Below are 21,091 nucleotides of genomic sequence, written 5' to 3'. Positions count from 1 at the left end.
CACTTAGTCTCAACACTTAAGCTTTGAAGTTCAAATTAGAAAAATAAAACCTGAAAGAATGGAAGTATGTTTTAGGACATACATCTCTATTTTGTCATGTGATACTGAGGGCAAATAGAATTAAATGTTTGCATGGATGTTCCCAATGTTCCAGAAACTTACACTGCCAACTATCTTAATTTCAGATGTATGATGTGGGAGGATGAGAGAAAAAGGTTACTTGAATTAATCTGTTTTTTAGTGAGAATAGTTTTAGTTCATAACCTTTATAGTTACTCAAAATCTGTCTTGCTGTATCACTTAAAAATTTATTGCTTTGAAATAATGTGTTGGAGCCTGATGCAGTTGACTAAGTCCCATGTTACACTCACTTCTTTATGAGGAGAAGGAATCTAAACTAATTGTCTTTGTAATAGAAACTATTTGAAATAACCTTTTCTCTGTTCCTTATCGGGTATTTTTTAAACATTGACAGACACTTCTTGCTCTACTGAATAGTAGCTTAGTGACAAGTATTTCATTAATCATTGAATACATTTCGATTTTAGTGCATATTATTGTTAATGAGAAAATTGCTGGGACCACCAGTTTTCTATTCTGGTTATTTATGTAATTTCCTTCTTCCTGAAAGACATCTTCCTGCAGCATAGCACAGAGAAGAAAGAAAATGAGAGATATGTGTGGGTGTGTATAGATTGTAGCTACTGAATTAGGTTAGTGTTACGGTTTGGGGGAGGTGTTTCTAGATGAGAAGGTGTTGTGATTGAAATAAAGGAATAGGGTAGAAGATTAGATTCCTAAGTCTAGAATTTTTAGACTAGAATCACAACCTTTCTGGTGAGTCAGTATTTGTTAGGACTTTAAGGCGGCAGTTCTCAGAATCCTATATGAAACAAATTTGTGATATCTTTCAACCTACAATTTATATTGCTGTGGTTAAGCTTTTTTGCAGTAGAGCACTTATGATGAAAAACTACATCTTCTGTGAGGTCCCATTAAGATAGGAACATCATTCAATGTAGAAAAAATACTTTATTTTTTCTTAGTATAGTTGTATGGTTTTTAGAATGCTCTGTTGTTACATGTTGAGTAGACTAGTATCCTGACATACATTGTTGCCATACCAGACGGTAGATTTTTGTGGCATATAGCCTCACTTGTAGATAACCAGAAAACTTAAATAAAGGAAAAATAGGTCTGTGTTGCTAGATAGGGTTTAGATAATGCATATGAATAATGAATTGTCTTTTGAGGTCTGCTACTGTCACCTGGCACTTCTAATTTGCTTTTTTCCTGAGACTCTAAGTAGCTAATTTAGGAGAAAAGGCTGTATATATTGGGGTATTTTAGTTACTTTTGAGATGACCGAGAAACTCAGATGAAAGCTGTTCTAGAGTTCAACTCTATTAAAAATTATATATGTTCCTGGATGCAGGCCGTTTAAATTGTTGCTGTTGTGCTGCCTTTTTATACTCAAAACCAAGGTGTCACAGCATCAGTTCACATTTGTTTATAAATGAATTAATTATAAATAGGTGTAAAGGCTGTTCTTGAGCTACGCCAAAACTGTGTCTTGGTGAGTTTTAACTCTAAAAAAATTAGAAATTGAATAGTCTGAATTAAAGAAGTGATGATGAATTTGAAAATTCATGGTTAGTCAGTTATACAGAGATTAAAGCAGTAGTGTGTTCTTTATGGGCATGCAGTTTGTTTTCTCTGAAACAAATGGTTACAGCAGTGGCTGAAAACAGGACTGGTAAACTACTCCCTTCTAGTACCGTGTAAAATGCATCAATTGGATGATGATTTGTGCTTACAAAAACATGCTTGTATACTCTGTAATTAAAAGGAAAACACCTGAACAAGGGTATTCTTGCTATTCAGAATATGCAGATACTACAAGAAGCAATCAGACTGTTTGAGATGGACTGTTTTTAGTTAGCTGCAACGTAACTGTAAATTACTACTTTTTTTTGTATCTCTGAGGATGTCACACAAATTAGTGGAGAAGTGCTGAACTCACTCTAGAAGTTGGCCTTGTCTTGTTCATCCAGCTTGGCCATGTGCATGTCTCTGGAGTCCCTGAAATAGACTTTTCTGGGAATGTAATTTAAGTAATGTAAATTGAGTATCGTGATTAGGTTCTTAAGTGAGCAGCCATAAAATAAGAGGAAGAAAAAGATATGTTAGTCTTTTATGGAAGTGTTCTGAATTTGCTAGTGTCTACTAAGTTCTGTAGATTTTTGTTACACAGATTTTGTTCTACTCTGTGAGTTTACAAGTTTTTGAATGTTGATTATTTCAGTAGCAGTTTTCCTGTATCTCCTAGTTAAATTATGTCACTTGCCTTAAGAAGAAACCGATTTACAAAAATGCTTTGCCCAGACCCTTGAACTAAGCACAGAGGCAAAATTTGAGTGTAAATCTGCACTAGTGTAAGTCAGTCTCACAGGAGAGCTGCAGTTTTGTCTTGGCCTCCCTGGCTGGCGTTAGGACGAGTGTTCTCTGGCCTTGCAGTATACCAGGTAGTTTTAAGAACTGAAAAATAATCAGTCTTGGTAAGTTTGGGTGTGTTTTTGTTGTTGTTTCTTTTAGTACTCTGAACTGGCTCATTTCATGATAGTTCAGCCAAAAGCATTACAATAAGAAAAGTATGAGATTAGAATCATAGAATCATTTAGGTTGGAAAAGTCCTTTGAAATCATCAAGTCCAGCTGTTAACCCAAAACTGCCAAGTCCACCACTAAACCACATCTACGTGGTTTTCTTAAACACTTCCAGGGATTATGATTCCACCACATCCCTGGGCAGCCTGTTCTACTGCTTGACCACCCTTTCAGTGAAGAAATTTTTCCTAATATCCAATCTAAACCTCCCCTGGCGAAACTTGAGGCAGTTTCCTCTTGTCCTATTGCTTGTTATCTGGGAGAAGAGACTGACACCCACCTGTCTAAAACCTCCTTTCAGGTAGTTGTAGAGAGTGAGAAGGTCGTCCCCCCCCAGGTTTTCTCTCCAGGCAAAACCACCCCAGTTCCCACAGCCGCTCTTCATAAGACTTGTGCTTTAGACCTTTCACCAGCTTTGTTGCCCTTCAGTTTGCTTCAGCACCTCAGTGTCTGTCTTGCAGTGGAGGAGTCCAAAACTAAAGGCAGTATTTGAGGTGTAGCCTCATCGGTGCTGAGTGCAGGGGGACCATCACTCCCCTAGTCCTGCTGGCCACACTGTTTCTCATACAAGCCAGGATGCTATTGACCATCTTGGCCACCGGGGCACACTGCCAGCTCATACTGAGGTGGCTGTTGACCAACACCCTAAGTCCTTATCCACCAGGCAGTTTTCCAGCCACTCTTCCCCGGGCTTGTAGCATTGTGTGGGGTTGTTGCGACCCAAGTGCAGACCTGGCACTTCTCCTTGTTGAACCACATAAATTTGCCTCAGCACATTGGTCCATCCTGTCCACATCCCTCTGCAGAGCCTTCCTACCCTAATGCAGATCAGCATGCTCCCCCAGCTTGGTGTCATCTGCAAACTTACTGAGGGTGCACTCAATCCCCTTGTCCGGACCATTGAAAAGACATTAAACAGGATTGGCCTCAGTACTGAGCCCTAGGGAGCACCACTTGTTACTGGCTGCCAGCTGGATGTAACTCCATTTACTATCACTCTTTGGGTTTGGCCATTGAGGCTGCTTTTTATCCAATATAGAGTACACCTGTCCAAGCCATGAGTAGCCAGTTTCTCCAGGAGAATGCTTTGGGAGACTGTCAAAGGCTTTACTAAGGTCCAGGATGACAACAGCTACAGCCTTTCCCATGTCCACTCAGCAGGTCAGCTTGTAGAAGGAGATCAGATTAGTCAGGCCAAGTTATGTGTCATAAACCTGTGTTCTCTGGGCCTGATCCCCTGATTGTCCTGTATGTGCTGTGTGATGGCACTCAGGATGACCTGCTCCATAACCTTCCACAGCATCAAGGTCAGGCTGACAGGCCTGTAGTTTCCTGGGTGGTCCTTCCTGCCCTTCTTGTAGATGGGTGTCACACCGGCTAACCTCCAATCAACTGGGACCTCCCCAGTTAGCCAGGACTGCTGATAAATGATGGAGAGTGGTTTGGCAAGCTTTTCCGCCAGCTCCCTCAGTACCCTTGAGTGGATCCCATCCGGCCCCATAGACTTGTATGTGTCTAAGTGGAGCAACAGGTCACTAAACCATTTCCTCCTGGACTATGGGGATTTCATTCTGCTTCTAGTCCCAGTCTTCCGGTTTAGAGGGCTGATTACCCTGAGGGTATCTGGTCTTGCTATTAAAGACTGAAGCAAAGAAGGCATTAGGTACCTAAGACTTTTTCTCATCCTTTGTGGCAGCATCCCCCCCCGTGCCCTGCCCACGTCCAATACAGGATGGTATTATCCTTGGCTTTGTTTTGTTTCTAATGTGTTTGTTGCAGTTTGTGTTTGATGATTGAAGCAGCTTGTGTTTGATGTAAGCTATTGTAGAACCACAGCTGCCAGTGGTCACTTCTTTCTGCAGGTTAAGCTAACCTAGATGAGGATTGCTGCTGAAAGGAGCTGTTTCACCCTTTTCCTGCTTCTTTGCTCTCTCAGTCCTTCTAGCACAAGTTTTTGTGTGTGGCCATATTGTGAATCAGACCTGTTAAGGAAGAATGAGAGTGGTTAGGGAAGGTTCATTGTGGTGGTAGTTAGTTTAGGGCTGTTGAAAAGTACAGTGTTAGTTGGCAGAATCTTGATTTATTTAGTTTATGCAAGTACCTAGACCTCTCAGTCAGGTAGTGCAGGGGAACTGACTGCATTGAACTGCAGTAGACTGCAGTGTGTGTATGTATGTGTGTAGATACGTGTGTGTGTGTGTGTATATATGTGTATGGCAAGAGACTTAGTCTTGCTAATACTTTCTGCCTGGTGATCTTTCTAAACATCAATAGAAAACAACTAAATACTCAGGAGGGCATTTAAAAAAGAGCACCAATCAAAATGAGTTAATTTAAAAAAACTGATTTAAAAAATCAGTTTTTTCGTAAAGAAAATTTGGGTTGGTAATGACTTTGTTCTAAACTTAGCAGGCTTACTAAACCCTATGAATATGAATTTGAAGGGTGGGCATGGATGACATTTGGCTGTATTCAAAGAACACAGTTTTGTTCAAAAGTGAACGTTATTTTATTGACAATATTAGAGATCTCTACCTGTGGTGGTGGTGTTAATATTGGAGACGGGGCAGGAGAGGAATAGTGTATGCAGTCCAGATTTTTATTGTATGTGTAATGGCTTGCAAATTTGCACAATTTAGGAAAGGATTTTGAAGCGCCTTGCAGAAAGATAGCAGCACTGAAAATTAATTTAAGACGAGATGTCATAATAAAACACAAATATGCATAGTGTTACAGCAGAAATTTCACACTAACTTGAAGCTTTTGCTGATTGCAGTGCTAAGCTCCTGATTCAAATGAATCTTGCTGAAAGCTCATACAATTCTTTTTACCACCCTAATTGGCTTTTGAAATTTGAGTACTGTTGTTGGTTTATGTGACACTTGGAAGTCTGAGTTGCTCTGGAAAATTACCTTTCATCTTCCCATGGTTATATGTTACCCTGTGGTATAGAGTGGAATTGCTGTTAGAACTTAATGCAACTTTTTATTTAACACAGTGAAGCTAAAACACATAGGGATTATTGAATTGTTGGTATATCATGATTACATGATCAACAAATCTGATGTCAAAATGTTCTTCATAGAATCCTCTAAAATACTTGGTGAGGATGTGGTGGGCTTTGTAGTAGGCTCGAAAGGCCAGTGAACCTAGGCTTTCATAGGCACCTGCTGGAAGAGGGGAATATAGGTCAAATGCCCTGGGTAAAACCTGATGTACTTATAGAAGAGGTTTGCCTGCAGGGTTGCTGTTAGTCTTAGCTGAGGTAGAATCGGTCTTTTAACTCCCTCTGAGGCGTCTGTAGTTAGACAGTATCAGGAGAAGAGTATTGGAAAAGATGACAGATTTGGCTGTTTATGCCCATAACCAAGGTCCATGTAGAAATGACCTGATCAGCACCCTGAATTTAGATTGAAAGTCTACTGTAGCAATTCAGGCACCGCAAAGTCGCAGTAAACAGCTGCATTTTGGATGTGTGTCAGTTTCTTAGTGGTATAGAGGTAATTATCAGTGTAATTTTTGCATAGAATATTAAAATCGTGTTAAATATTTCAGACATAACCTGCTTCTGATGTCAGTTGTACTCAAGAAATCTAAGTTTAAAATAAAAGATTCTTTATAGCAGTGTATTTTTTTTGTAGTGTTCTTTTCCAGATATGGGTTCTTTTGATGTGCGTGTGTCAGTGTAGCATATTGTCTTTTGTCTTTTTTCTCCCCCCCCAGGTTATGCAATGGTCTCTGCAAGATGGCATGTTCTTGAGTTGGAGCTTTTTAAGGGAAGCATATGCTGGTACTTCAACTTTACTAAGTGGACTATAATTTCTTCTCTCACAACAACTACATAAGCAGACAAAATTGCAAAGATCTGCCCTGTGTCGAGTATGACAGCCACGACTCGTGGCTCTCCAGTAGGAGGGAATGATAGCCAGGGCCAGGCTCCTGATGGACAGTCCCAGCCTCCCCTCCAGCAGAATCAGGTATGATATTAACACTCAAGTTGCTTAAAAATAAAGGGGTTAGTTCTTTAGAAATAGTGCTTCTGAATTGAGTTTGTATATTCCTAGAGATGTCTACTTAGCTTTTGTGTGTGTGTCTGCAAGTACAAAAAGATTTTGAGGGATGAAGGCAGTGATGTTGACAAAGAAGGTAACATTAGGGAGCATTGCATTGCAAGAGAGGATCCCTTTTTAGGCAGTGTCAAGCATACGTATTTTGGATAAGAAGCCTTCTTGGAGTAATACCTGAAGCTTCCTTACAACCGCATTGTAGAGTTACCTGCCACAGACTGGTGAAACTACTCTCTGTGGGTTTGGTTTATGCTCAGTTCTGCAAAAGCACTTTTTGGATAAAGTTACGTGCCAGTATCAGTTCTTAAAGGCCAGCTTCATCTAGTTCATTGTACTAGACTTCCAGAACAACTTAGCATGTTTCTCTTGAACAGGTTATCCTGCTTTCAAAAGACAAGCAAAAACATCATAATGTGATGATTATTTGTTGGGGGGGGGGGGGGGACGGGGACACCAGAAAAGATGCTTTTAAACAGTGCAGCCAAACCCATTTAAAAGAAAAGCCACAATTTGCCATTGAATTCAGTATGAGGCTGTTGTTTGTTTAATACCGTAAGGTTTAATGGTTTTACTTCCTGAGAATGAATTATTCTTTGGAACATATGTGGTGGGTTAACCCTGGATGCTAGGTAGGTCTCCACCCCATTGCTCGCTAGTATTCAGCCACAAAGCACTGATGTGTTACCAATACCTGTTTGGCCACAAATCCAAAACTCAGCAACATACATGGTGCTGTGAAGAAAATTAACTCCATGCCAACCAGACGTGGTACAACATGTGAGTAATGTTCTTGAAGTTTTGGTCCTCCCTTGTCCTCCTAAACCTTGCTGTTCTGATTTGAGTCTTCATTACTGTCAGTTCATACTATTTCTATATACAAATAAATGTGCATCTACAAAACACATTGTATTTTGCATGATCCACCAAAATGGGCTCAACTAAGAATGTTCTTGGAGATTCGTTAGTAGCCAGCTGTAGTACTGTTACTCATTTTTAGCAAACTTTTTCAGAAAATGTTTTTTGTGATCATTTTTTGTCCGTGCTGTTGCTGAAGTTTTCTCCTTCTAAAATAATCATCTTTTGTGCAGAAGATTTGTAAAAACTGAATATTTTTATGGTCTTTATTTTCATATTCTAGATACGTGGTCTGCTGAAAATAAAAGTATGTTACAAAGAAAACCACTTCCCTCACTGGGAAAGTAGCTTAATTTTTAAACTGTTGAGATAGAAAGTGTATAGCACATTTTTGCTCAATTTTCTTATTAAAAAATCTGAAATCAAATCATTTTGTTATATTTTATGATGACGGGTACTTAAAGTGATTTTTGAAACTTACTATGAGGGAGAATGCCAAAATAAGTGGCATGCAAGTGCAGGCAATATTTAAAGTACTTTCCCTACCAATTTTAGACTTCTTCACCTGATTCTTCCAATGAGAACTCCCCAGCTACCCCGCCTGATGAGCAGGGCCAAGGAGATGCTCCACCCCAGCTTGAAGATGAGGAGCCTGCGTTTCCACATACAGACCTGGCAAAGTTGGATGACATGATCAACAGGTATTTTCAGTTTTTTCAGAGGGTATAGATTTATTTGTGCAAATATCTTGATAGTGGAATCGGGATTCTTGCATCTTTGTTTCACTGTTTTCTGTAATACTTTCTGGGTTAGAGTTGCAAAGAGAAAGAGGTTCAGATTAGAGGGTTGTGGGGTTTTGCGTGGGTTTTTTGTTTTGTTTTTAAATGGAATGCTCATCAGGGCCTTTAAAAATGTATATTCCTACCCTTTATGAAGGGGCAGTTATTCTTGATTCTTTTTAAGAAGCGCAACTGAAATACAGGTGGGGGGGGATGTTTTGTTTTTGCATATAGGCCTCGATGGGTTGTTCCTGTATTGCCGAAGGGGGAATTAGAAGTTCTTCTAGAAGCTGCTATCGACCTAAGTAAAAAAGGTAAGCTGAAAAGGTAATTAATGATTATTGGGCCAGTGTGTAAAATCTTTTCCTGTTTTTTTGAACCCCTTGTGGAGGCTGAAAAGTTCTTAATCATTTTTGTTTAAATGTTGGTCCTGAAGACTGTGTCAGAGCAGTATGCAGAACCTTCATAGATCAGAATTTTAGAAAGCCATCAGTGTAGCTGGAGATTAGGTGCCTTAGCATGAGTAGGGAAGTTCAGTAAGCTCACAGCAATAAAAATCTTGTCACTCCTGTCTTGCATGTTTTCTGTATCACTTTGGTATCAGACCTACTGGGCTTGGTCTTTGTAACAGATACTAAAATTCAGTTCTATGTTTTTAAAAATAAGTTACTAATCTAGCTTTCCAAATGTCTTGCCATAATTTTTTGTTCAAATTTAGCACATGCACACTTGTTGAGAATATTGGAGAAAAGTTAGAATTTTAAAGAGACTTAGACTTACAATTCTGAAATATTGCTTGCTGTGTCTGTCTTGCTTGGAAGTAGCAGGGTTCTGTATCAGGACTGTGTTGTATGCCTTTGCTAAATTGTACTAGTCAGATTGACAAGTTTGTTGTGTTCTGGGAAGTTCTGTTCTCCTGGAAAGTCGCTTTGGTTTCCTGTTCTGGTCAGTATTTGTTGCCCCAGTGTTTGAGTAGTACCAGAAGTTTAGATCAAAATTTTTTTCTGGAATTTCTACGCTTACCAGCTAGTTGTGTTTTAAATACAGTGACCTGTTCCTTGATTTTGCATAGCTGGACCAGGGCAACTTAAATTCCCTGTTAATAAAGGCCATTCTTAGGCAGTTGTAAGAATAAAAAGCTAGTTGTGGTCGTGATATTCTGGGTTATCTTGATAGTTTTCTGTAAGTCTTTTTTGCTTTGGAGCACTCTCTGGAGAAACACAAGTTAAGGTGCACCCTTGTGATCCAGAATAGGGTAATGACGTGTTGTTACCAACACTGACCTATCAGCCATAGTTGCAATTCGAATTGGCTGCTTTGCATGTAGCTAGGTCTGGCAGGAATCCTAAGGTGAGTAGGATTTTCAAGTGATTGCATCTGTTCAGGAGCAAAACACATGCCAACTTACAGAAAGAAAATGCAGCCATCTGTCTGTCTGGGCTATTGGAATAGTGCAGTAAAAAAGAAATTCTCTGCTTGTGATTTGTGAGACAGGACATGTATGTACTGCCAGCTGTTAAGTAATTTTTTGGAAAAAAAAACCCCAAACCCCAAACAACCCAAAAAGCTGTCACCTCAATGAAGTAATAAGAGCAGAACGAGATTTTTTTTGGCTGCTCTTAACATCAGTGTACTTCTCCAAAGCTTCAGACTTAGTTGAAAGTTCCCAGACACAGTCTTCTCTTTTTTTTTTTCCTCTTGAAATTGTGAAAACCAGTGGAAATGTATTTGTATGCTTTATGCACTTCAATTTTTATTAAGTTCTTAAAGGCCATTTTCAGAATTGGACATAGTGTTGCTATTTAATTATTCTTCCCCTTGCCCTCTAGATGAATTCCTAGGTGTACATATGCAAGGATTATTGGCTAAGGAGAAAACAAGGAAAGCTGATAAAGTAGTTGTTTAACTACTTTTAATGTTATCTTTACCATTAATCCTAGATGATTTTCTTCTTGTAGTTAGATGATTACTAAGATGGTTCTTTTTTAAATAACTTTCAGTGCTCGAGGAATATGATAGGGTGCTCACTTGGTGTAACTGACACTGGTTTGGTAGCTCAAGACTTGGCAGACACTGTTGAAGAGTTGTGTATATATAGAGAAGTAATATAAATGGTTCTGTTGTGTATCTTTCTTTAACAGGTTAAAAATGTGTTCCATTATCTCAGTAACGGCTAAGACTGGACGATTTTCAACCTGTCTATGGGCATTTTTCTTAATCTTAGGAGTTGGTTCAAAAGAGAACAACTGAAAGGAGAAATAGAAAAATAACCAGCTGTTGAATTACATAAAATTTATATTGCACTGTATAAATAATTTAGATTGTGAAGCAACCTAAAAAGAACCCACTAAATTTTTTTTTTTACCAAGCACCATTTTCTAGTGGTTGGGATTCTTAAGTAGCTTTTATTCCTTGCATTGACAGTGGTCATTGGCATTCTGGAGTGAATCTGTACTAACTGCTGTTTGTGCTGTTTGTGTCTATAAAATCAGAGTGGTTTACATCCTCTTTAAATCTTTTCAGGAATTGAAATTGAATGGGACATAATTGAACAGAATTGAAAGTACTCATAAGAATTAAATGTCATCATTACCACCTTCAAGTGCAAGGAGCAAATTTGACAGAGTAGTATGAATCCTGTCTAGACTGTGATTTGCATTAGTCCTGGCAGATGCATTTATTTATGGGAGATAATCTTTTTATGTGTAGGCATCAATGTATTAGTCTTCATTAAGCAAGCCGTGAGACTATCATTTGATAGTCTGGAGTTACTTGCTAATGAAAGAAAACCTATTTGGAAAGTAGTGTTTAATAGCAGGACTGATGTTCATCTTCACAATAATTATGGAATATTTATAAAGTGTTTTGAGTAATGAGATTTGCTCCAGAAATAAATGTCATAGTGAGTTGGATGCTATAAATTTAAAAGTTAAAAAATTGTTTATTTTAAGGTTTTGGTTTTTTATAGGCCAGAATATTCTCCACTCATTCTCTCAAAATCCTCTCAACAACTCTGCACTGTTCTGTCTTTATTGTGGATTTTATTGCTTCTAATGTTTATGCTCCATTTTTAACATGCTGCCAAAGCTTCCCAATGTGACACATGTAAGGAAGGCAACTTTTACAATTTTTTGCTTATTTAAAGTGAAATGAGATTTCACTGAACAACTTAAACTTTCAACCTTGATCTCAAATCTTTAGTTTTGATGAATTACAAAGGCTTACACAATGGGAAAGAGAGGCAGGCCCTAGAGCCTCGAAAAAAACCCTACAAAAATTTGTGTGTGCAAGCACATGTGCATCCAAAAGCTAGGCAGCCCAATAATGGAAGTTGTTTCCAACATCTTCTTAAGACCATCTCTCTCTGGATGATCCATCTGCATTTCTGTGGGACCACTCTTGAGTTCCTTTCTGAAGCTGTATCTTATGCAGTTCCTTGAAATGGTTATTTTTGCCATCTGTGTAAAGCGAAAACAGCAGATTCGTGTCCTCATGTTCCAAACTTTCTTAGCCAGATATTTGGACTAGAACCAATTCAGTGAAGTGAACTACAGCAGGATCAGTGTAGTGTCTTGGTATAGAACAGGGGTCCTCAGACTTTTTAAACAGGGGGCCGGCGTGCGGATGCAGTGGCAGGCAGTCATCTGCGGCTGCTTGGTTCCCTGCCCCAACCCCCGGCTGGGGGGGGGGGGGGGGGGGGGGGCGGGGGGTGTCTGTAAATACCGGGGGCCGGATTGAGGACTCTGGGGGGCCGTATCCAGCCCCTGGGCCATAGTTTGAGGACCCCGGGTATAGAAGGACTACTGATGATTAAGAGTTACTGAAAGTCCGCCAGAGTCTGAGTGCCATGTGTAACCATTGTGCCCATGGGCGAGTGTGGGTTTCCCCGCAGCTTATTACCTGCAGATCACTCTCTGTTCTGCAGGGTTTGAGCCAGCCCTTGCCAAGACGCTGAAAGTTTTCTGTGCTGCAGTTCTTGAGCCTCCAGGTCTGGGGTGGCTTCACTGGCACAGACCTACACTATGCCAGTGTGTGGAGGCAGCTCAGCTCTGTGCTCGCAGCTTCCAAGTTGTGCAACCCAAAGTCCTGTAGAAGAGGAGCTAGGCGATTTTTTTTGCTTGGAGCCGTGGTGTTCCAGTCCTATGCTGTTGAATACCCCTTAGACGTATCAGAGTTTGTTCATATACAGTTGCATCTGGACTGACAAGTTCTGTGGACCCAGAGTGTTTCTGCTCTTGTAGCAGGATAAGCCATGCAGAGTGCGTTAATCTGGCATGTTGAGTGCTTTGAAGCACAGGTGCAGAAATCAAATGGCCCTCTGTTCTTTCTCCAGTCCCTGATTTGCAACTGCCATATACTGTATGTTGCACATCACCTTTTCCTCTCATATTCACTTTTTTCTCACTGCATAATCAGTTTCTCCAACTTTTCTCTATAAATACTTAGCTCAGGGCCGCATGCACATCTCTTGTGTTCTTCCTTATTCTTCTCTGCCCTCAGAATTTGGACAACAGGGAGAAAAATGTCTGCTTGGGGTCTCAGCTGACAGTTCATGATACTGAATCTGATGCAGGCAGTAGATGTCAGATGTCTAGTAATTGCTGTTCTTCTTACTGTCTTTGGATTACTCTTGCTTCCTCTCCCAACTTGCTGTCTTCTAGGACTTCTGTACCCTGCTTCTATGATACTCTGGGCCTTGTAGTCATCTAGCCTTGGTTCCTTCCATAGGTACCATCTGTTGTTCTAGCAGTATACAACACTGTGGGAGAAGGTAGAAAGTGATTGTATATCCAGGAGTCACACAGTTATCTTCTAAGGTTCTGTCTTCCCTCTCTGTACTTCACTGAACTTGGAAAGAAAGGACAACAATGTATTTTGAAACATACTCTGTTTTGGTATTCCTGAACTTGGTTTGAAATGTCTTGCTGACTGGAGCTGGCCAACTAACTGTTGTGGGTAAGATGGTTCAATAAGTACTTGGATGTTTGAGAGATATTTCAATGCAATATACTGATACTCCAAGGAATGTTTAAATCACTTGAGCACCTGCTTTGAGTTTGTATTGAAGAAATAAATTTACTGTTAAATTTGGCTTCAGAAAGGAACTTTTGCCCTAGGTAAAGTTTTCCACGTTGGATGCCTTCCCTGTTGCCTGTTTTTTGTAGGGTGAAGTTGTCAGCTTTACCTCCTTGAGGAGTTAATGTCCTTCGTTTATTGCAAATGCCTAAGTTTTAGGCAGTATCCACCATCTCTCATCTCTTGTCATGTTGTCATTGCTGTAGCTTCTGGCCTTTTGTTACCGGTCTTAGCATTTACTGTATAGTGTAGGGATGTCTGTTATCCAGATGGCAAACTACATAGGGAGATAATGTGGACTTATACTTGGTCACATAGTGTATATCATGTGCCTCGTAGTGATAAAAAGAGGGAACACTGGACTAGTTCAGAAGGAGTTGCTTGAGAGCTGTACCCACTATAAGAGTATAGGCTAGCAAGCCCTGTTACAGTAGCTCAGAAAACCTTTGTGGTATGTGCTAACGTAGGGCCGGTGTTCTGTGACCATTTTGAAAGGAACCTCTGTTGCACAGGTGTTTATGACTATGAGGAACTTTAATTTGATAGTCCAAATAAGTCCTTCCCAAACCAGTGGAAGTTCTTGTCAGGATGTCTCATTAAGGAGTTTGCAGGGGGGTGGGGGTAATAATTTTTGTGAATCTGGATGCTGTAGAATTGTTGAATGCTAAGATTCCCTGAATGAAAATTAAAGTTGTTCTGTAAAGAAATGGTGCAAGCGGGTCATGCTTTTCGTTGTATGTGCCCAGTGGCTTACATTGTTTCCAGTGTGTACTGATGCATATTCAATACATTTTTCTGTTGACTTTTAGCCCTGTTTAGATTTTTTTAGCTGAACTTTTGAAGGGGAGATACAGATTTCTTGAAATACTGGGTCACTCCAGTGCTTTAAAATAGCTAAAAGAAAAATATGGAGCACTGTTCTTTAAAATTAAACTTGATGTATGGTGGCTGCTAAGTTTTACAGTAGTGTTGGGTCCTGGCAGCAGGATTACAAGAAACTGTACTTCAAATGAAGGTGAGAGACAGAAGGATTTGTGTTTATTTTTGCAGGTTAATTGTGTCTGGGAAGCTGAGCAGCTCTCACAGTTTTTCCTCTTCACTCACTGAGTTTTACTGCTAGAAACTAAATACAAGTTTATATAAATGTGTATATACCAGAAGAATGGAAAATAAAGATTGTACTTGGTGGTTGTTTTTGCTGCTATATCTTCCAAGTGTTACAGGCGTGGGAAAAAAAACCAACCCACCCTATCACATGTTTTTAAAATAAATTATCTAAATATGCATTTTTCGAGGTGGCTTTAGTAGAACATTAATCCGTCAGGTTTTTGTCCATTGAAGGTTATGTAGGTTTGTCTTCATCCAAGGCTTCTTTTTAAAATAATTCTGAGACTTTAAACACCAAATCTTTGTCCACGTCAGGGTTAACCACAGCTGGCAGATAAGCACCAAGCAGCCACTCACTCACTCCTCTCCCCAGTGGAGTGGGGGAGAGAATCAGAATGGTAAAAGTGAGAAACTTGTGGGTGGAGGTGAAGACAGTTTAATAGGTAAAGCAGAAGTCACTCATGCAAGCAAAGCAAACAAGGAATTCATTCACCAGTTCCCTTTGGCAGCCAGGTGTTCAGCCATCCCCGGGAAAGCAGGGCTCCATTGCGCTCCATAACAGTTACTTGGGAAGACAAATGCTGTAACTCTGAATATCCCTGCCTTCCTCCTCCTTCCCACAGCTTTATATACTGAGCATAATGTCACATGGTATGGGATATCCCTTTGGTCAGCTGTCCGGTTGTGTCCCTCCTGGTGCTTTGTGCATGCCGAGTACTTGCCGGTGGGGTGGAAAAGCAGAAAAGGCCTTGACGGTGTGCACATGCTGCTCAGCATTAGCTAAAACATCCTTGTGTTATCAATACTGTTTTCAGCACAAATGCAAAGCATAGCCCCATAGTGGGTACTGTGAAGAAAATTAATTCTACACTGGCCAAAACCAGCCCACCAAATCACTGCTTTCAACATTTAAAAGTCCATGTAACAACTAATGAAATTGCATGTCTAATAGTTTATTTTTTCTTTTCTGTTTTAAAATAGGCCTTGATGTCAAAAGCGAAGCATGCCAGCGATTTTTTCGAGATGGGTTAACAATATCTTTCACAAAAATCCTTACAGATGAGGCAGTGAGTGGCTGGAAGTTTGAGATTCATGTGAGTTTTTAAAGTTGTGTTTCTGAAAAAAAGTAATTCAAATGAGGAAGGAGACTGCCTTTGTGACTGAGGAGACTGCAGAGACTGAATCTCATTTTTGAAATTCATCTCAATAGAGAACTGGGGGAACTCTTGTATGCATGGCTAGGGGGTGGAGAGCGATTGTCCTTCTATGATTGTTGTATCTTACTGCTTCTGGTGTTTTTGGAAGGAGATAAAACATGAAAGATGGTATGGGGGGGGAACGGAACTTTGTATGTTCAGAAGTGTAGCTCTTGTTAGGCAGGCTGTCTTTGGCCAGATGCCTAGAGACCCGCTTATTTTTATGTGCATGCTAGGACATGAAAACTTGCTTTTTTTAGTAAAAGCTTTTAGCAGCTTGCTGATTTCTGAATGTTTGCAGCAACTGCTTGGATTTAAAAACTACCTGTTGGGCAGCTAGTCACAGGCCAAATGAGAAACTGTAAAGATCTTAAGCAAATTACAATCTGTGAGATAAATGGGAGAAAGAAGGAAAAGTTAATGGTTCAGTAGTGATTCATCAGTGTCTCAACCAAAAATATTTGTGTTATTTTCGTAAATTTAATTTTTAGCTGAAAACAGGTAGTTTAAAGTTTGTTTTAAACCCTTTCTTGGAGGAAGTACAACTTAAAATACAATATTGTAAAACTCTTACGCAACTCTGCATGCTAGGTACAATTGGTTCAGAGTTTATAGTTCATATTTATTGTTAAGTCACCTGCCATATTCTTGGCTGTTGTTTTCTTAATAGAGATGTATTATTAACAACACTCATCGACTAGTGGAACTCTGTGTGGCTAAGCTGTCCCAAGATTGGTTTCCCCTTCTTGAACTTCTTGCCATGGCCTTAAATCCTCACTGCAAATTCCATTTATACAATGGTACTCGTCCCTCAGAAACAGTTCCTGCAGGAGTCCAGCTCGCTGAAGATGAACTTCATGCCCGTCCTCCTGACCCACGATCACCAAAGGTACAAGAGTTTTCAGACCTGTATTCCTGATTTCATGCAGTGTTACCTAATAACACAGTAGCCATAAATAAGTGTTTTTAGAAGGGGGAAAAAAACCCCAACCCTTCATTCTCTGTACCACTAAGATGTTCTGCTGCTTTTGACTCTTAACTGGTAATGATATAATGTACATTTCCCCTTCTCACTCTTTCAGTCTTTGGTTCACGGTCAAACTGTGTCATGTTCTATGGTAAGGTGGCACAACTATTGAAATGTCATTCCTACTGTGTTAATTGGCTTGCTTGTATTTGCCAGCTGAGGGATTTACCTTCTCACTCAAAATGATTTTGTAGGCAACATATTCTGAGGCTATGAGTATGTGCTAAAGTAGGAATTTTCTCTCCTTTTTTCTTATAGTTCCCAGTGATGGGAGAAATCTTTTTAATCGGATGTGGGATACTAGTGTCAGTATGGTTTTAGGTTTTGGGTATTTTGTTTGTTTGTTTTTGTTTTATGTGTTCCGGTTCTTGGATCTGAATTTTTCGCGATTGTACTCCAAATGGCATTGGTACAATGTCAGGAGCTAACTAAACTATCTTTTTGTTGCTTTCTTCCTTTTTTTCTTTTTATAGGAACTGTTAGCTATTGATGTGTAAGAACCAAAGATAAAGAACTCTATGTCCTTGGCTTTCCTTGTGTTCATTGCTAACAGTGTTTAGAAGAATATTATTTTGCATTCTTACTGCTTTTATATGCAGCACTATCACATCCAGGACCAGAAAAAAAACACCAAATTGTCATGCTGCTTGTAGTAACTAGGCAGCCAAAGTTGAACCTGAAGCATAGTCCTTTTTATTACTATGTACTTGATCAATTTCTTTGAATAGCTAATGTATAGCATCTGTTCTTTGATGTGATAATTGGAATGATCTTGTTGCCTATTTTAAGCACTTCCTTAAAACTGAGTATTTTAACTATATAGGCAGGTTCACTGTCCATTCTGCTACCTTCTAACAGTTTATTTTGTAAGGACTTTTTGTAAGCAAATTTTGTTACTGACGGGTATGTGGAAGTATTTCTAGATGATAATTTGTAAATGTCAGAAAGTAACTATTTATTATATTGCAGGGTTGGTTAGTAGATCTTATCAACAAGTTTGGCACATTAAATGGATTTCAGATCTTGCATGATCGCTTCATGAGTGGATCAGCATTGAATGTTCAGATAATTGCAGCTCTCATCAAGTGAGTTTTTTTAGAAATAATAATCTACATATTTGGAAAAGTTGGACTAAGAGCGCGAAACTTAGTCTTTTCTTGAAACACTTGCTCTCAATCATGTCTCTTAACTAGTTGTGTTTACCTTCAACATTCCATGTGCTTGTAAATAGACTTGAATTGCCTTGCATGAATTGCTCCTGCTATCCTGATATTGCACAGCTACATATTATGGCATTTTGATCACTTTTTCCTTTATTTTTAGGCCATTTGGACAATGTTACGAATTTCTCACATTACATACAGTGAAGAAATATTTCCTTCCAATTATAGAAATGGTTCCACAATTTTTAGAAAATTTAACAGATGATGAACTGAAAAAAGAAGCAAAGAATGAAGCCAAAAATGATGCTCTGTCAATGATAATCAAATCTCTAAAGAACTTAGCTTCCAGAGTTCCAGGACAAGAAGAAACTGTAAAAAACTTAGAAATATTTAGGTTAAAAATGATACTTAGGTAAGATGCTACTCCTAATATGATATGCTACTGCAGACATTTTTTTTCACACATCTTACATTTATTTTCTCTTACAGGTTGTTACAAATTTCTTCTTTCAATGGTAAAATGAATGCACTAAATGAAGTTAACAAAGTAATATCCAGTGTGTCATATTATACTCATCGGCATGGTAATCCTGAAGAGGAAGAGTGGCTTACAGCTGAAAGGATGGCAGTAAGTTCTTCTCTGCACCGAAATTCTTTGAATAAGTTGCTTCCTCCTTACTACTTTAACGGTAGGAGTAGCTGTATATTGTGGATCCTGCACATGCCACTAATTTTCGTATCTGGTGTTGTAAACATTAGGTATCACATGATGGTAGTAAGTCATTTTAATAGTAGTCTTTATGTGAAAAAATGCTGTATTTGTTTCAAAGCTGCTGTTGAGAATTATTTTCAGTGCTGCCAAAAATGTGCTTTAAAAAGGGATCCTTGAATAGTATGGGTTTTATATAATGTTTAAAAAAACCCAACAAAATGAAATAAAACAACGTAAACCCTAGATAAAATGGGTGTGATTCATTTGAAACTTCAGTGCCACTGTACCTAAAAATTGAATGTTCATTTAAATAAGGATATGGTCTGGGTTCTATGCTTCAGGTAATTTTTTTCTCATCGGAGTTCTAAGTGAATACTCTGCTTTCCACTTTTCAGAAGCTGGATTCTTTGGTACAGAAAGTTCTGCATACCACTTTCTTATTTATATAATATTTACATATTTTTGAATACTGTTTCATGCTTGAGTGCATGTGTAGGGAACTGTTAAAATGAGCATTTATAAAGTTAAAATAAGGACAATTTTCTCTTCACTTTTGTGAAATTTAATTGTGTTAAGTGATTTTTGCACTGTTCTGCCTCATCTTTGTGACTGGCTACCTGTTGTGAGGTTTATAATCTGCAAAAGGACTGCTGACAAAAAAAGAACGGCTGCAGTTTGACTTTTTAAAGCAGTAGGAGGAAATAGGTCTGTCTTTTTACATACTCCCTATAGTTTGGCATCTCAGATCAGACCTCTGTTTTTAAATGAAAACTTCTAGATTTAAGTATTTCACGAGACTAGCTTGAATATTCTAAGTCTAATCAAGGACACTCTTGGAAGGTATGATGCTGTGTTATGTTTGTTTTCTTCTTCTGTGCTCAGAGCACACAGTGCTTTGTTTCAGTTGAAAAAAAAATTACATGATGCTAATCTGACTGTCAGTAACACCACTGTAAAATGCATCTTCCTAAATATGACTTGAATATTTGCCTCTAATTTGATTAGAAGCATGAAAAAAAAAAAAACCCGATAAGTAGCAATACCTCAGTAATCTAGCCTGCTTATTTTTCAGTCCTTGCTTATGCCCTTTTTATGTGATAGTCTGTAGGTCTACCGGTAAAACTTAGAAGTGTCTTAAAACAGTTTGGTTTTGATATTTAATGATTGTGAATTGGAAGAAAAAAATTTTCTTCCTTGAATAGAAGAGTTAACTGTTCTTCCCGTTGGCTTTTTATGTTTGAGTTGTTTGAACATTTTTTATGCTTTGAGTTCATGACTTTAATATGCTTGAAAAAATACTTCCTCTTAAGATATCCCAGTGACTAGTATATTGGATTATTTAAAATGCTGGGTGTTTTTTTTAAAGAATAAATTAAATTTAGAGATAAATGTCTTCCTCTTGTGCGGCATCTTTCTCACTTCACTCAATTAAAACATTATATATAAAGTTATTAGTCTGTAACAGAGTTGAAATTTTTCTTTTTGGCTTTAATATCAGTGACAGCACTTCCAGTAATTTGAGATGGCACTACTTTCTTTTTATATTAAGGAGTGGATCCAGCAGAATAATATTTTATCAATTGTATTGAGAGATAGTCTTCATCAACCTCAGTATGTAGAGAAGTTAGAGAAGATTCTCCGTTTTGTCATCAAAGAGAAAGCCCTCACTTTGCAGGATCTCGACAACATTTGGGCTGCACAGGTAAAGAATTCAACTGCTTGTCTGCTGCTGCACAGGAGGGATCTTGTTGTATGTTACGTATTGAGAAGACAACTTGTGGTTCTTTTGCTTGGTGTTAGACAAAACTAAAGAAAAATTTGAAATCAAATGGCGTTCTTTTTTGGGGTCCTGGATTTCAGAATTGCCTTCTCAGATGTCTTCAGCAGAAGTGGTCTGCTACACATGTATGCAGAGTCTAGAGGGACAACTTGGAACATGGTGTAAAGATAATCCTTTCTAAGTAGTAATGAACCCTCAACATTGAGCAAAGTCTAGATTATGAAGGCATACGATACATGATGACTTAATATTTTAAAATGCACTAAGAATTTGTATTGCTAGTCCCAGTTCACCAGGGTTGTATAAATTTTTCCTGGGCAGAGCACTGTTATTAATAGCAGTTATAATAGTGGTTGTTCTAGAAGTTGTTTAACAGCAGATTCTTCCCTTTGTAATGATTGTTTTTGAAAAATTACAAGTTTTGTGATACTGTCTTGTTTACTTAAACGATCAGTGAAGCTGGGCTTCCTAGCTCTGGGTTGCTGAAGAGACAAAATAATTGTTAATTATTGAATAGACAGAAAAGAAGAGGTTGTTTTAGGATAGAACCAAGCAGGAGTACATATATCCTTGTTCATAAGGAACAGGTAGTGAAACTCTTAATTGTGCAAGTAAGCCCTCAGGGCAGTCTTTCAAGTGTGGGAATGCTAAATGTTATTTCCA

At 38.7% G+C, this 21,091-nt stretch overlaps 1 protein-coding gene across 2 annotated transcripts in view; it reads left to right on the top strand.

Moving 5' to 3' along the window:
• USP9X (ubiquitin specific peptidase 9 X-linked) overlaps nucleotides 1-21,091 on the top strand; it is a 106,379-nt gene that overhangs the window by 20,409 nt on the left and 64,879 nt on the right. For both annotated transcript variants that reach the window (XM_055702283.1, XM_055702282.1), the window contains exons 2-10: nucleotides 6,390-6,643; nucleotides 8,144-8,289; nucleotides 8,602-8,681; nucleotides 15,532-15,644; nucleotides 16,417-16,635; nucleotides 17,743-17,858; nucleotides 18,097-18,348; nucleotides 18,426-18,564; nucleotides 20,198-20,350. In XM_055702283.1, coding sequence (XP_055558258.1) covers nucleotides 6,548-6,643; nucleotides 8,144-8,289; nucleotides 8,602-8,681; nucleotides 15,532-15,644; nucleotides 16,417-16,635; nucleotides 17,743-17,858; nucleotides 18,097-18,348; nucleotides 18,426-18,564; nucleotides 20,198-20,350 — 1,314 coding nt within the window. In that variant the 5' untranslated portion in view covers nucleotides 6,390-6,547. The remainder of the gene's footprint in view (nucleotides 1-6,389; nucleotides 6,644-8,143; nucleotides 8,290-8,601; nucleotides 8,682-15,531; nucleotides 15,645-16,416; nucleotides 16,636-17,742; nucleotides 17,859-18,096; nucleotides 18,349-18,425; nucleotides 18,565-20,197; nucleotides 20,351-21,091) is intronic.

Source organism: Falco cherrug, chromosome 2 (assembly GCF_023634085.1).
Source record: "Falco cherrug isolate bFalChe1 chromosome 2, bFalChe1.pri, whole genome shotgun sequence".
NCBI lineage: Eukaryota > Metazoa > Chordata > Aves > Falconiformes > Falconidae > Falco > Falco cherrug.
This window is presented reverse-complemented; position numbering and strand designations above follow the sequence as displayed.